At 47.2% G+C, this 17143-nt stretch overlaps 1 protein-coding gene across 2 annotated transcripts in view; it reads left to right on the forward strand.

Annotated features, from left to right (window-relative positions):
• LOC136632214 (cytochrome P450 2G1-like) overlaps positions 1-17143 on the forward strand; it is a 203611-nt gene that overhangs the window by 174661 nt on the left and 11807 nt on the right. For both annotated transcript variants that reach the window (XM_066606945.1, XM_066606944.1), the window contains 4 exons: positions 192-352; positions 3089-3265; positions 3927-4068; positions 4858-5045. In XM_066606945.1, coding sequence (XP_066463042.1) covers positions 192-352; positions 3089-3265; positions 3927-4068; positions 4858-5045 — 668 coding nt within the window. The remainder of the gene's footprint in view (positions 1-191; positions 353-3088; positions 3266-3926; positions 4069-4857; positions 5046-17143) is intronic.

A 17143-nucleotide genomic window follows, 5' to 3' on the forward strand; every position in this document is an offset into this window, starting at 1 on the left:
GAGCTGAGCTGTAATACTAGACACAACCCATAGAGAATTGTAGCAGTCATTTTGTGAGCCATGAAAACCCTATATAATCCCTATAATATCAAAACCTCTGGGGTTTTACATAGAACATTCTAAACTACTAGACGTATCTTAAAAGTTACCATATGATGTAAATTCTGCAATTTTTATTCCCTTTCTTACAGGGCGTCAGTTTGACCCAGCCATAATCATCTCTAAAGCCGTATCCAATGTTATCTGCTCGGTTGTGTTTGGGAGACGCTTCCAGTATGACGATGCTAGGTTTCATAGAATGCTGGATATTTTTTATGAAACTTTTGAGCTCATGAGCTCCACATGGGGGCAGGTACAATAAGAGAAAATCATGATAATGAGTTTTAGAGCTATTCGATGAGTGTACCATATATCAACCAAATTGTAGGTGACTGACGTAAGATATTCATTTCCCTTACAATTTCATATGTATTTACCAGAATTTATATTCTCCTCATTGTACTGGCTGTCTGTCATACTCTGGGTAATTTAGCACTATAATTACATTTTTGCTTGAACATAAAATACTCTTTTTATATTTTTATATTCTGTCTTCTTTACATGATCATGAAGGCAGGCATGTGCTTCAACTGCTGCAAAAGCAGTCCCATAGGTTTGCTTTACAGCAGAGAAATGTGCATAATAAAACAAACAACCTATTATAGTCTTTTGTGAGTGCAGTGAGCATGTTCTGTAACATGTGCAGTTGCCTCTGTGGATTGAGAAGGAAGAAAGGAGGAAGAGCTGAGCTATGTCCACTAGCCATTATCAGGAAATGACTGCTGCCTCTGATGTATATGGCACAAGCTGAAAACTGTCAGGAGCTGACAGTCTATTGTTTATGGCTCAGTGGTCCATGTGAAAACTGCAAGAGTTCAGGATGTTTAACCCCTTAATGACGCGGCCCCCTTTTTTTCCATTTTCCTTCCCCCTTTAAAAAATCGTAACTCCTTTATTTATCCATCGATGTCGCTGTATGAAGGCTTGCTTTTTGCGAGACGAGTTGTATTTTTCAATGGTGCTATTTAATGTACCATATAATGTACTGAAAAATGTTTTAAAAAATTCTATATGCAGTAAAATGAAAAAAAAAAAGTCATTCCACCATCGTTCAGTGCATCTTGTTTCTACGGTGCACAAACTGCAACAAAAATGACAGGATAACGTTCTTCTAAGGGGCAGTATGATTGCTACGATACCAAACTTGTATAGTTTTTTTTTTTTTACTGTACTATTTTTTTTTTTCAAAGACATTTAATTTTGAAAAAAATAATTTTCTGCCGCCATCTTTAGCGTGCAATAACTTTTTAAATTTTTCATCAACATAGTTGTGCAAGAGCTCATTTTTTGCAGGATGTCCTGTCATTTACGTTAGTACCAATTTGGAATACATACAATTTTTTGATCGCTTTTTATTGCACTTTTTCTTGGAGACAAGTTAACTGAAAAAGTGCATTTCTGGCGTTCTTTTTTTTTTTTTTCAGATGACGATCACTGTGGGGGTAAATAATGCACTACTTTGATAGATCGGACTTTTACGGACGTGGCAAAACCAAATATGTATTCCTCTTTTATGATTTTTATTTTTTTTATAGATATGGCAAAATGGGGGTGATTTAAACTTGTATTACTTTTTTTTTTTACAATTAATAAAACTTTATTGATCTTATTTTCACTTTTCTTTTAAGCACCCCTGGAGGACTACAATATTTGATGCTTTGATTGCTCCAGCAGTATGATGTAATGCTATATCATTACATCATACTGCGATTTGACAGGCAGTCGATCAAGCCACCCCATGGGAACAGCTTGATAGGCAGTCTCCTAAGGCAGCTCTGGGGCCTTTCATGGCACCTGCACGACTCCTCTGATCTCACCGCGAATTCAGAATTGAAAGCGGCATTTATAGGGTTAAGAGACGCGATTGGCCGCACGGCCGATTGCAGCTATTGCCCGCGGGTGTCAGCTGTAATAAACAGCTGACGCCCGAGCTGTATGAAGAGGGGTTGCAGGTCTTCATACATAGCCCGACGCTCCAGGACCTAAATGTACGTCCTGGAGCGGGAAGGGGTTAATATATTGCATAGGTACTAATGAGCTAATCAGCCCTTTAGTACTTCATTGCATGTATTTAGAGAACAGCGGGTGGTCTGTTCTCTAAATACTTTGCTATTGTTCTTCAGCGGGACAGTGGCTTTTAACAGCTGTTAAAGAATGTTATCAGCTGTAATCAGCGCTGCACACTGAGAACTCAACATTCGGTCTGTCTTATCTTGTTGTCCTGAGGGATCAGGATTTGATATGGACCTGAAGTAAGTGATGGAAGAAAAGTGCATAGTAGGTGCATGAGGGGCACAGATTTACACACAGCGATTATCACTCAAAAGATGGCTTTAGAGCAAATTTTGAGTGATAATCATTGCGTGTAAAGGGCCTTTAGACAGAGCTGATAAGTACATTGATAACACAGCTTTTTTATCTACTCTACACTCAACTGCTTTATCTGCAGCAGCTGTCAGATGCTTTTTTGAGGGAAGTTCAGAAGTTGTTAAAAAAAAAATGAAAACAGAATTGTGCTTTTTTTGGTTACCACATCTTCAAGAAAAGATGTAATAAAAAGTGATCAAAAAGCCATATATACTCCAAAATGGTACCAATAGAAACTATAGGACATCCCACACAAAAAATCAGTCTTCATACAACTGTCGATGGAAAAGTAAAAAGCTATGTCTGTCAGAAAATGGCAGCAATAAAAAAAATTGTATGTTTTTCCAAAGATGTATTATTTTTTGAAAGTAGTACAGCGAAAAAATGACATAAATTTTGTATCGTAGTAATCATACTGACCCATAGAATAAATTGTCATGCCATTTTTCCTGCGGTGTGCACGTGTAGAAACAAGACCCCCCAAAATATAATGGAATTGCATTGTTTTTTTTCCATTTAACTCCACTTAAGGGGTTAAACAATAGTTATTTGATTACTTGTTCCATTTACACACAGATTTATGATGTCTTGAAATCATTTAATAGAATATTCCATGCCCCAGGTACAAGACATGATTCCAATGATAATGAACCACATCCCTGGCCCTCACCAGAAAATCACCACATTACTGGAGGAACTGAATGATTTTGTCACTGAACAAGTGAAGCTGAACCAACAGACATTGGATGAACAGGATCCCAGGGATTACATAGATTGCTTCCTCCTGAAAATGCAAGAGGTATCTACAACAAGCTTAGTCTAATGCAAGGTTTCATGGTCATTAGTTTTGAAGATCATATTTAAAGGGAGTCTGTCAGCTTGAACATGCTGCCCAAGCTGCCAACAGCATGTTATAGAGATGACCGCCCCCTCCCCACTCCTTGTCCGTAGCCAGCAATGGGAGGAGGCGGGACGCGGCACCGCTTAGTCACACCCCCTCCCATTGCAAAGAACGAGCGGGGAGGAGAGCAGAGGTAAGCCTGCAAGTAGGAAGGAGAGCAGAGGGAGGGAGTTTAGCAGCCACTGTGCTAAACCCCCTTTCACCTCCGGCCCCTGTCATTGGGCTCCCATAGGAGCCCATGCAGCGGCCGACATATTCCATCCCAAAAGATAGTTCCAGGACTATCTTTTGGGCACGAAATAAAAACGCCCGGCACTATATTGGCCTGGCCGGCACTTTTACATCTCAGAAATACGGCCATGTTATCTGATGCCATTGATATACGCTCATGGAAATAAAGCCTAAGGGATTAAAATTGCAGGTAAAGTTTCCCTGTACTGAATGGAACTAAGCCTGCAACAATCTACCATTTATGGACTTTAAGAGCTGATGTTTTCTATCTTGATTGTACTGAATATATGTGGTGAATATCTGTTATTTGATCTTCTTGCATTTTTAGGAGAAGGACAATCCTGAATCTGAATTCACAATGAGAAACCTTATTCTCACTCTTAACAATCTATTTTTTGCTGGTGGCGAAACTGTGTCCACAACTTTAAAACATGGATTTCTTGTGCTCCTCAAGTATCCAGATATACAGGGTAGGTAGACACGTCCAGAATTCCAAACAGATTAAAGAAGTTTCATTAATGGTCTATTCTTAGGATTGAATATCAATATCTGATTCATGGGGGTCATCTAAAACAGTGTTGCATATATGGCTGTGGCTGTGCCTGGTACTACAACTCATAATTCTCAGTCCTATTCGAGTGCATGTAACTGAGTTGCAATACCAGACACAGCCACAACCAAATGTATTAGTACAGAATAAAAAAGGCATGAGGTTGGAGTGCCCAGGCTCTCCTTTTTCAACTGATAGCTAGGTGTGCTGGGATTTGGACCGAAAACATTCAGATATTGAGGGCGTATTGCAAAATGCGCTCACTCTTGGGCAACTCTTTTGTGCAGAGAACGAGCGTACATTGCACGTATGCCTGTGCAAATACACTGTGCTGTCCCTCTTCATTGATCTTATCATGAGTGGTTTAAACTTAGGAACCGATGAAAATTGGCTGATTACTAGGGAATCTTCATTTAGAAGCCGCAGCCAGCCAAACATTTATCCTATATTGGCCACTGCAGGAGAAATGTAATATGACATGATGCCCATTCAATGAATGAATGAATGAGCAACAATGTAATATATGGTCATACTCTAGGACAGTAGACACTCTTTTCAGTTTCTCTTTGCTCTAGCTAATAAAGGAGGTACAAATCAAGGAATTCTCCTCTAAAATGTCTACATATCCTAATGGGACTATCCTCTTAATATTAATTTTTCATTACATTTTATCTTAAAATGTAAAAGTGACATTTTTTATTTTTTTCAGCCAAGATACATAAAGAAATGGATGATGTGATTGGACGGGACAGGACGCCAAACATTGAGGACCGAAACAGGATGCCATACACAGATGCTGTAATCCATGAGATTCAGAGATTCAGTAATGTGATCCCCATGAATGCACCACATTCTGCTACCAGGGACACAGTCTTTAGAGGATACACTATTCCTAAGGTATCAGATGAAATAGTAATACTATATATACTAAGAAAGGAGTTGAGCTACAGTATGCTATATTACTGTTTGGCATGGGTTAATCGTTTAGTATCTATTAATGAAGCAGAGCAAAATTTGTCCTAAAAGTATTTTGCAGGTCCTATACATAATATTCCACAGGTACTGGGATAAGATGATGTAAGTAGCTTTATTAGCATTTCTATGGTAAATCACAGATAACACATTATGATTAGAGATGAGCGAACGTACTCGTCCGAGCTTGATATTCGTGCGAATATTAGGGTGTTCGGGATGCTCGTTACTCGTAACGAGTACCACGCGGTGTTCCGGTTACTTTCAGTTTCCTCTCTGAGACGTTAGTGCGCTTTTCTGGCCAATTGAAAGACAGGGAAGGCATTACAACTTCCCCCTGTGACGTTCAAGCTCTATACCACCCCCCTGCTGTGAGTGGCTGGAAAGATCAGATGTCACCCGAGTATAAAAATCGGCAGCTGGAGCTGCTGTAGGGAGAGCGTTAGGAGTTAGTGTAGGCTTCAAGAACCCCAACGGCCCTTCTTAGGGCCACATCTACTAGTGTGCAGTACTGTGTTAGCACAGTATTTTTTTTTTTTTTTCCAAAATTGGATCTGCAGAGCATTGCGCCCTGCAATAGGGACAGAAGTGGGGGTTAGGCAGGGAGAGTGTTAGGAGTTAGTGTAGGCTTCAAGAACCCCAACGGTCCTTTCTAGGGCCACATCTATCCGTGTGCAGTACTGTCCAGGCTGCTGTTAGCAGTGTTGCATTTTTTTTTTTTTCTCAAAACCGGCTGTGCAGAGCATTGCACCCGGCATTAATACTACAGGGATAGAATTGTGTAGGCAGGGCCAGAAGACATACATTATTCATTGAATACACGCAGTGTGGGTGTTCCTTGTAAAAAGCAGGGAAAAAATTCTATTTGGCCTGCCTCTGACAGTACTCAGGGCTCTGTGTACGTGTGTGCTGTGCGCTGAACGTTCAGAAAAAATGAGACGCAGTCAGCTACGTTTTACCGCAGGCGTGCGGCAATTTTTTTCCTGCATGGGAAATCCCTGATCTGCTGTAGGTAGCGAATTACTTTGCATCACTGCAGTTCTGGGACAAATTGGCAGGGCCACAACACGGTTATTAAACTTAGTATTCATTGAATACACGCAGTGTGGGTGTTCCTTGTAAAAAGCAGGGAAACAATTCTATTTGGCCTGCAGGCTTGCGCCAATTTATTTCCTGGCTGTGAAATCACTGGTAATACAGCATGCTGAGGGGTAGGGGTAGGGGTAGGGCTAGAGGACGTGGACACGGCCGAGGACGCGTAGGCCCAAGTGAGGGTGTGGGCACAGGCCGAGCTCCTGATCCAGGTGTGTCGCAGCCGACTGCTGCGCGATTAGAAGAGAGGCACGTTTCTGGCGTCCCCACATTCATCGCACAATTAATGGGTCCACGCGGGAGACCTTTATTAGAAAATGAGCAGTGTGAGCAGGTCCTGTCCTGGATGGCAGAAAGTGCTTCCAGCAAGCTATCATCCACCCAGAGTTCTGCGCCGTCCAGTGCTGCAAATCCGAATCCTCTGTCTGCTGCTCCTCCTTCCTCCCAGCCTCCGCACTCCACTACAATGACACATGCTCAGGAGTGGGAAGACTCTCAGGAACTGTTCTCGGGCCCCTGCTCACATTGGGCAGCAGTGGTTCCTCTCCCACCAGAGGAGTTTATCGTCACTGATGCCCAACCATTGGAAAGTTCCAGGGGTCCGGGGGATGAGGCTGGGGACTTCTGCCAACTGTCTCAAGACCTTTCAGTGGGTGAGGAGGACGATGACGATGAGACACAAATGTCTTGCAGTGAGGTAGTAGTAAGGGCAGTAAGTGCGAGGGAGGAGCGCACAGAGGATTCGGAGGAAGAGCGGCTGGACGATGAGGTGACTGACCCCACCTGGTGTGCAACGCCTACTCAGGACAGGTCTTCAGAGGGGGAGGCAGCAGCAGGGCAGGTTGCAAGAAGCAGTGCGGTGTCCAGGGGTAGAGGCAGGGCCAGACTGAATAATCCACCAACTGTTTCCCAAAGCGCCCCCTTGCGCCATGCCACCCTGCAGAGGCCGAGGTGCTCAAAGGTCTGGCAGTTTTTCACAGAGACGCCTGAGGACCGACGAACAGTGGTGTGCAACCTTTGTCGCGCCAAGATCAGCCGGGGAGCCACCACCAACAGCCTCACCACCACCAGCATGCGCAGACATATGATGGCCAAGCACCCCACAAGGTGGGACGAAGGCCGTTCACCGCCTCCGGTTTGCACCGCTGCCTCTCCCCCTGTGCCCCAACCTGCCACTGAGATCCAACCCCCCTCTCAGGACACAGGCACTACCGTCTCCTGGCCTGCACCCACACCCTCACCTCCGCTGTCCTCGGCCCCATCCACCAATGTCTCGCACCGCACAGTCCAGCCGTAGCTAGCGCAAGTGTTGGAGCGCAAGCGCAAGTACGCCGCCACGCACCCGCACGCTCAATCGTTAACCGTCCACATCGCCAAATGTATCAGCCTTGAGATGCTACCGTATAGGGTTGTGGAAACGGAGGCTTTCAAAGCTATGATGGCGGCGGCGGCCCCGCGCTACTCAGTTCCCAGTCGCCACTACTTTTCCCGATGTGCCGTCCCAGCCCTGCACGACCACGTCTCCCGCAACATTGTACGCGCCCTCACCAATGCGGTTAGTGGCAAGGTCCACTTAACTACGGACACGTGGACAAGCACAGGCGGGCAGGGCCACTACATCTCCCTGACGGCACATTGGGTGAATTTAGTGGAGGCTGGGACAGAGTCAGAGCCTGGGACCGCTCACGTCCTACCCACCCCCAGAATTGCGGGCCCCAGCTCGGTGGTGGTATGTTCGGCGGTGTATGCTTCGTCCACTAAAGCACCCTCCTCCTCCTCCTCAACCTCTGTCTCGCAATCTAGATGTGTCAGCAGCAGCAGGACGTCGCCAGCAGTCGGTGTCGCGCGGCGTGGCAGCACAGCGGTGGGCAAGCGTCAGCAGGCTGTGCTGAAACTACTCAGCTTAGGAGATAGGAGGCACATGGCCCACGAACTGCTGCAGGGTCTGACAGAGCAGAACGACCGTTGGCTTGCGCCGCTGAGCCTCCAACCGGGCATGGTCGTGTGTGACAACGGGCGTAACCTGGTGGCGGCTCTGCAGCTTGGCAGCCTCACGCACGTGCCATGCCTTGCCCACGTCTTTAATTTGGTGGTTCAGCGCTTTCTGAAAAGCTACCCACGCTTGTCAGACCTGCTCGTAAAGGCGCGCCGGCTCTGCGCACATTTCCGCAAGTCCCACACGGACGCTGCCACCCTGCGCACCCTGCAACATCACTTTAAGCTGCCAGTGCACCGACTGCTGTGCGACGTGCCCACACGGTGGAACTCTACGCTCCACATGTTGGCCAGGCTCTATGAACAACGTAGAGCTATAGTCGAATACCAACTCCAACATGGGCGGCGCAGTGGGAGTCAGCCTCCTCAATTCCTTTCAGAAGAGTGGGCCTGGTTGGCAGACATCTGCCATGTCCTTGGTAATTTTGAGGAGTCTACCCAGGTGGTGAGCGGCGATGCTACAATCATTAGCGTCACCATTCCTCTGCTATGCATCTTGAGAAATTCCCTGCAAACCATAAAGGCAGCTGCTTTGCGCTCGGAAACGGGGGCGGGGGAAGACAGTATGCCGCTGGATAGTCAGGGCACCCTCCTGTCTATTTCTCAGCGCGTACAGGAGGAGGAGGAGGAGCATGAGGAGGATGAGGAGGAGGGGGAAGAAACAGCTTGGGCCGCTGCTGACGGTACACCGGCTGATTGCCTGTCATCCTTTCAGCGTGTATGGCCTGAGGAGGAGGAGGAGGAGGAGGAGGATCCTGAAAGTGATCTTCCTAGTGAAGACAGCCATGTGTTGCGTACAGGTACCCTGGCACACATGGCTGACTTCATGTTAGGATGCCTTTCTCGTGACCCTCGCGTTGCACGCATTCTGGCCACTACGGATTACTGGGTGTACACACTGCTCGATCCACGGTATAAGGAGAACCTGCCCACTCTGATTCCCGAAGAGGAAAGGGGTTCGAGAGTGTTGCTATACCACAGGACCCTTGCGGACAAGCTGATGGTAAAATTCCCAGCCGACAGCGCTAGTGGCAGAAGGCGCAGTACCGAGGGCAAGGTAGCAGGGGATGTGCGTAGATCGAGCAGCATGTACATCCCAGGCAGTGCAACAGTCTTTAAGGGCCTGGCCAGCTTTATGTCTCCCCACCAAGACTGTGTCACCGCTCCCCAGTCACGGCTGAGTCGGCGGGAGCACTGTAAAAGGATGGTGAGGGAGTACGTAGCGGATCGCACGACCATCCTTGGTGACGCCTCTGCCCCCTACAACTACTGGGTGTCGAAGCTGGACATGTGGCCTGAACTAGCGCTGTATGCCCTGGAGGTGCTTGCTTGTCCTGCGGCTAGCGTGTTGTCGGAGAGGGTGTTTAGTGCGGCTGGGGGAATCATCACAGATAAGCGTAGCCGCTTGTCAACCGACAGTGCCGACAGGCTAACACTCATCAAGATGAACAAAGGCTGGATTTCCCCAGACTTCTGTTCTCCACCAGCGGACAGCAGCGATACGTAAGCAATACGTAGGCTGCACCCGCGGATGGAAGCTACGTTCTCTCTCACCATCCAAAACGGGGACATTTCTGCTTCATCAATCTGTGTCTAATATTCCTCCTCCTCCTCCTCCTGCTCCTCCTCCTGAAACCTCACGTAATCACGCTGAACGGGCAATTTTTCTTAGGGCCACAAGGCTCACTCAAATAATTTTTCAGAACAATTTTTATAAGTTTCAATGCGCTTAAAAGCATTGGAACTTTAACTTGAACCAATTTTTCGTTACACTGGGCTGCCTCCAGGCCTAGTTACCACTTAAGCCACATTAACCAAAGCGATTAATGGGTTTCACCTGCCCTCTTGGCTGGCCATGGCCAATTTTTGGGATGTACATTAGTACTGTTGATACAGCAATTTTTGTGGGCCCTCGCCTACAGTGTAATCAAATTAATTTTTAGCCCACCTGCATTACAGCTGACGTTACCTCAGCTGTGTTGGGCAATGCAATGGGATATTTTTATGTACCGCCGGTGGGTTCCAGGGAGCCACCCATGCTGTAGGTGAACACTGAGTTTTTAATACATCTGTACACTTCTAAAGAACCCGTCTGACTGGGGCATGCAGTGTGGGCCGAAGCCCACCTGTATTACGCACGACATTACTACCTCAGCTGTGTTGGGCAATGCAATGGGATATTTCTATGTACCGCCGGTGGCTTCCTGGCACCCACCCAGGCAGTGGGTCCACAGGGAGTTTAACCTACATGTGTCCACTTGTAAAGAACCCCAGTCTGACTGGGGCATGCAGTGTGGGCCGAAGCCCACCTGCATTAAGCACGACATTACTACCTCAGCTGTGTTGGGCAATGCAATGGGATATTTTTGTGTACCGCCGGTGGGTTCCAGGGAGCCACCCATGCTGTAGGTGCACACTGAGTTTTTAATACATCTGTACACTTCTAAAGAACCCGTCTGACTGGGGCATGCAGTGTGGGCCGAAGCCCACCTGTATTACGCACGACATTACTACCTCAGCTGTGTTGGGCAATGCAATGGGATATTTCTATGTACCGCCGGTGGCTTCCTGGCACCCACCCAGGCAGTGGGTCCACAGGGAGTTTAACCTACATGTGTCCACTTGTAAAGAACCCCAGTCTGACTGGGGCATGCAGTGTGGGCCGAAGCCCACCTGCATTAACCCTTTCCAGTCCACTGTGTGACCTGTGAAGACATTAGGGTTTAAGGCTGTACAGCTCCGTTGTTGGTAGACGTCCGTCGGGGTTCTCTTACTGTATATTGCCAGCCTCTCTGCTGTCGGAGCCTATCCTACGTGTCAGCTCATGCAGTACTGGCTTTAGCCAGCATATAGCGCCGTTGTATAACAGCAGAAAAAGAGTAAGCCCCCTAGGAAAACCATATACAAATTGGATTGGAAAGGGTTAAGCACAACATTACTACCTCAGCTGTGTTGGGCAATGCAATGGGATATTTCTATGTACCGCCGGTGGCTTCCTGGCACCCACCCATGCTGTAGGTGCACACGGAGTTTTTACTACATCTGTACACTTATAAAGAACCCCAGTCTGACTGGGGCATGCAGTGTGGGCCGAAGCCCACCTGCATTAAGCACGACATTACTACCTCAGCTGTGTTGGGCAATGCAATGGGATATTTCTGTGTACCGCCGGTGGGTTCCAGGGAGCCACCCATGCTGTGGGTCGACAGGGACTTCACAATAGGGAGTTGTACCTGCCTGTGTCTATGAATTAAAAAGCCCGGTCTGACTGGGGCATGCAGACACCTTGACAGAATGAATAGTGTGTGGCACATAGGTTCCCCATTGCTATGCCCACGTGTGCAGCTCCTGATGGCGGTGGCACAGGATTCTATTTCTCATTGCTTCTGTACAGCATTGTGGGCTATCGCTCCGCCACTTTTAAAGAGGGTCGCTGCCTAGCCGTGCCAACCTCTGCAGTGTGTGCCTGCGGTCCCTCGTCATGGCAGACGCAATTCTAAATAGACATGAGCGTGGTGTGGCATGAGGGCAGCTGAAGGCTGCCCAGGGACACTTTGGTGTGCGCTGTGGGGGGGGAGGGGGGGCGGTTGGGCAGCATGTAACCCAGGAGAAGTGTCAGTGGAGTGTCATGCAGGCAGTGATTGTGCTTTGTTGGAGGTAGTGTGGTGCTTAGCAAAGGTATGCCATGCTAATGAGGGCTTTTCAGAAGTAAAAGTTGTTGGGAGGGGGGGGGGGCCCACTCTTGCCAGTATTGTGGCTTAATAGTGGGACCTGTGAACTTGAGATGCAGCCCAACACGTAGCCCCTCGCCTGCCCTATCCGTCACTGTGTCATTCCCATCACTTTCCTGAATTGCCCAGATTTTCACACATGAAAACCTTAGCGAGCATCGGCGAAATACAAAAATGTTCTGGTCGCCCATTGACTTCAATGGGGTTCGTTGTTTGAAACGAACCCTCGAGCATCACGGGAAGTTCGTTCCGAATAACGAACACCCGAACATTTTGGTGTTCGCTCATCTCTACTTTTTACCCTTTTTTTGCTTTTACTTTTTCACACTTTTTTTTTTTAACTTTACATGATCACTGTCATCCACTGGTGACATCTCTCTGCTCCTGGCTACACATGGCAGCCTGGAGCAGAGGGATTTTAAATTTCCCGGGGCTCGAGCCCCTCTGTGCACACGCCCGATGTCAATCATCAGGCGCGCATGCGCAGACGGGCACTTTGGGTCCTGGGACATCGCAGAGGACCCGAGGTGAGTATTTTTACCTCCCCTCATGGGTCCGGGAGGACCAGATCTTTAGCAGGCAGCGGGGAGAAGGCGGGTGAGTATTTTCAGCTGCCCTGATGGATCCGATCCATCAGGGCAGCTGAATATCTAACTTTTATCACTGTTTTATTTACTTATTGCCATTGGATAGCGCCGATTGCAATGCCGGGGGGGGGGGACTGCCCGCATCCTGGGATGACAGCTCCATGCTGTCGGTAACCTGCGGGCACTGACAGCATGTAGCTGTCACCTCCTCAGGCAAGTGGGCATTAATCCAAAGAGGATGCATAAAACTACGTCCTCTAGGATTAAAGCCCACTTACTGAGGACGTAGTTTCCCAATGGGGCAGTCGTTAAGGGGTTAACCAAGGACTGACCTCACTTATGAGCTCTCAACGGTAGCTGTAGTGTAGTGTGATTGAAAATCTTTTCAACATCCGCTGGTGATCCCTGATAAGAACCCCAGGATGGCTCTGACTTGCTCTCTCCCAGTGTGTTACTCCCTGCATTTAACTCAGTAGTAGTCCTTGCAGCCATAAGCTCTTGTAAACAGTAGCTTTGGAACATATCTGTTTCACAGTAGCTCTTAAGTAAAGGCCTCTGTGTACTGGCTGTGAGCTGTTGTACTTTGTCTCTCTGGCTCCACTGGATAATATAGTTGCAGTCTCTTTTCCCACACTGCACAGCAGTCCCTGCGTTGCCCCAGCTGCTGCACAGCCTTCTGCATACTCTGTGAAGCATTGTCTCACCCACTGCTACAATTCTTGATATATGCCCTATTCATTTCCCTGCAAGGCTTATGAGATAATGTATTAGCCGAGCGCAGACCTTACCGGGTGAGGGAGATAGCGGGGTTTGGAAGATGGCTGTCATGGATGGCACTGCTATTCCGCCCCGTAGGTTAGCTGTGGCCTGTCTCTGCTACTCGCAGGTTGCAAATAGACATAGACCGTTGATCACATAGATAGTTGATTGTGACACCAATATCCTTTAGCATAATTATGCTGATGACGATGATAGAAACAGTCCAGACCAAAGTAGTTATGGTAAACCAAGGGTACAAAGTTTACTCAACTCTGGAACAAAGTCCAGTAACAGTCTCTATGATAACAAAATTGATTCTTTACTAGATATAACAATTAAGCAGACATCTCTCTGATACTTAAGTGCTCCGGAGGCAACGTTATTTGTGGAGGAATGAAGGGAACTTAAGCTGGCACTACCATGGCCCCTAACCTGCTGCTCTTCAGTGGTAGTTCTACTCACTGTATAATATGGCTGTTTGACTGTTGCTCCTGGGACACGTGAGGTCTTACCCGCACTGGGCATGCTTCTTCCAGTGAAGTGGAAATAGACTCTCTGGTTACCGGGGCTCTCCTTATCAGACTCCCCTTTTCTCAGTCTAGGCTTTAGACTAGGCACAAGCTTTTCTTCTTCCTTTTTCTCATCCTGCCTTAGCCTCTGGCAGACTTCAAACAGACTCAATCTCTCTCCTTCACTCTCCTGACTACACCACTGCGCTGGGATTTATAACCTCCCCGCTAGCTAACCCCGAGGGATTTTGGTGAACCCTCGGGGAACCCTGGCTTTAGGCCCAGTTTTGTATTTTTTACCAGGAGCAGAAGGAGAAAAGGTACCCCATGATGCATTACCCAATTGCTCCCGGGCACGGAAATGCCCCATATGTGGGCGTAAACAATTGTTCAGGCACATGGCAGGGCTCAGAAGAGAAGGAGCGATATTTTGCATTTTGAATGCAGATTTTGCTGGAATAATTTTCAGACCCCATATAGTGTTTACAGTGTCCCTGGGGTGCCAGTACATTTGAAACCCCCAAGAATTGACCCCATGTTGGAAACTAGTCCCCTCATGGAATTTATTAAGGGGTGTAGTGAGCATTTTGAACTCATAGGTTTTTCAGGAATTCTTTTAACAGTTTGAGTTGAATACGAAAAATTACAATTTTTCCTGTAATGTTTAGCTTTAGGCCCAGATTTATATTTTTTACCAGGAGCAGAAGGAGAAAAGGTACCCCATGATGTGTTACGCAATTTCTCCCGGGCATGGAAATGCCCCATATGTGGGCATAAATTGTTGTTTGAGCACATAGCAGGGCTCAGAAGGAAAGGAGCACCTTTTGAATGCAGATTTTGCTGGAATAATTTTCAGCCCCCATGTAGTGTTTGCAGTGCCCCTGAGGTACCAGTACATTTGAAACCCCGAAGAATTGACCCCATTTTGGAAACTTGTCCCCTCAGGGAATTTAGTAAGGGGTGTAGTGAGCGTTTTGAACTCATAGGTGTTTCAGGAATTTTTTTAACAGTTTGAGTTGAATACAGAAAAATTCTAATTTTTCCAGCAATGTTTAGCTTTAGGCCCAGATTTATATTTTTTACCAGGAGCAGAAGGAGAAAAGGTACCCCATGATGCATTACCCAATTGCTCCTATGTGCAGAAATACCCCATATGTGGGCGTAAACAGTTTGGGCACATGGCAGGGCTCAGAAGGGAAGGACTTGGCATGTGGGCTTATGTACAAGCTGTGCGAAGTACATTGGGGTAAAACGTCAGGGCAACAGTCAAATTAAAATTTCAGGGATGTGTGGTATGTCTTAAAACAATTTTTTATACACAGGCCGGGTTGTGTGGGGCATGTTTCGCAATGATACATGGTGTCCTTTCTTATCCCTTGTTTGTAGCACACTCTGCACTTTTTTTGGGTCCTTCCCCTCTTCCCAGTGGAGGGAATTTCACTGGGAAAGTGCTGCCCTGGTACAATCCTCGTGGCCTCGCTTCCAGAAGTACTGGGCTGCTCTCCCACCTCCTGTTCCCCAAATATTAGGGCCTTGATAACGTCTTCCTGAAATTCGAGGAAGGTGCCCCTCTGGCCTGCACCCCGATACAGCACGTAGGCATTGTACATTGCCATCTGTACGAGGTACACAGCCAGTTTTTTGTACCACACCCGTGTTTTCCGCATGGCATTATAGGGCTCTAGTACCTGGTCTGATAGATCAACCCCTCCCATGTACTTATTATAGTCAAGGACACAGTCTGGCTTGGGGGTTTCTGTACTGGTACCTCGTACTGGGCAGGGGGTACTACTGTGGCCGTGAATTGTGATCAATATAAGGACATCCCTCTTGTCCTTATACTTGACACACAACATATTGTCGCTGCATTGGGCCCGGCTCTCACCCCTTCTGAGCAGTTGCCCAAGCAGCGTCTTAGGGAGGCTTCTCTGATTTTTTCGGATGGTACCACATGCCACTGTTCCTCTGGAAGCGAGGCACTGAAACAGGGGGACACTGTTATAAAAGTTGTCCACGTATAGATGGTAACCCTGGTCTAATAGTGGGTGCACCAGTTCCCACACTATTTTCCCTGTTACTCCCAGCACGGGGGGGGGGGGCATTCTGGGGGCTCAATTTTGGTGTCCTTCCCCTCATAAATGCGGAATTTATGCGTGTACCCCGATGTACTTTCGCACAGCTTGTACAACTTCACACCATACCGTGCCCGCTTACTGGGCAGGTACTGGCTGAATTTAAGCCTCCCCTTGAATTGCACCAGGGACTCATCTACTGCAATATTTTTTTCTGGGGTATATGCCTGTGCAAATTTAAAATTAAAATGTTCCACTACTGGCCTGATTTTATATAAACGATCATAATTGGGATGATCACTTGGGGGGCACTCTGCATTATCGTTATAGTGTAAAAATTTTTGGATCATCTCAAACCGTGTCCTTGACATCGCCATGCGGAACATAGGAGTGTGATACAAAATGTCAGTACTCCAGCACGCCCGGATGGTCGGCTTTTTCACTAGACCCATGGTTAACACAAGACCCCCAAATTTTTTTATTTCTAGTGCATCCACAGGGGTCCACGTATTGGGTTTTGCGTAGCTGGAGGTGGGATTTTGCTGTATAAAATGCTGGGCATACAAATTCGTTTGGGTCACTATGTGGGCAATAAAATCATCGGAAAAAAAACCCATAAAAAAGTCCCTCGCTCTGAGCCCTTCAGTATTAAACTGAATCCCTGGATTGCCATGGAAGTCAGGGATCTGGGGTCTAAAATTTTCAGGGGTACCCCAACTAACATCAGGTGTATTAGGTTCCACAGTAGTGGCGGTCCTTGGACGCCTTCTTGGGGGTACAGGTAATTCAGATTCACTAGATGAGGATGAAGATGAGGAGGAGGAGGAGAATGCCAGAAAAGTGGCGTCATCCCCACTAGCAGAATCTGAGTCAGAGGCAATAATTGCGTACGCCTCCTCAGCAGTATATCTCCTGCGGGCCATTCTAAAAGTGTAATATGCACTTCAGAAAAAAAATTTATTGTACAGGACACTGCGGGTTCACTGGGATGGGGTGACCAGCGAACGCGGGCAGAAATGCAGAACAAACTTTATTTTTCTCTCTTTTTTTTTTTTTTTTTTAGACTGACAGATATGCTGACAATACACAAACACACTACGCTGACGAGCTATGCACTACGCTGACTAACTTCACACTACGCTGACTGATGACGGGAATGGGGACTATAAGATGGGAACACAAAAGGAACTTTTTTTTTTTTACACTGACAGATACGCTGACAAACTATACACTACGCTGACAAACTATACACTACACTGACTAATGACGGGAAGGGGG

This window comes from Eleutherodactylus coqui, chromosome 6 (assembly GCF_035609145.1).
Source record: "Eleutherodactylus coqui strain aEleCoq1 chromosome 6, aEleCoq1.hap1, whole genome shotgun sequence".
In the NCBI taxonomy this organism is placed as follows: Eukaryota; Metazoa; Chordata; class Amphibia; order Anura; family Eleutherodactylidae; genus Eleutherodactylus; species Eleutherodactylus coqui.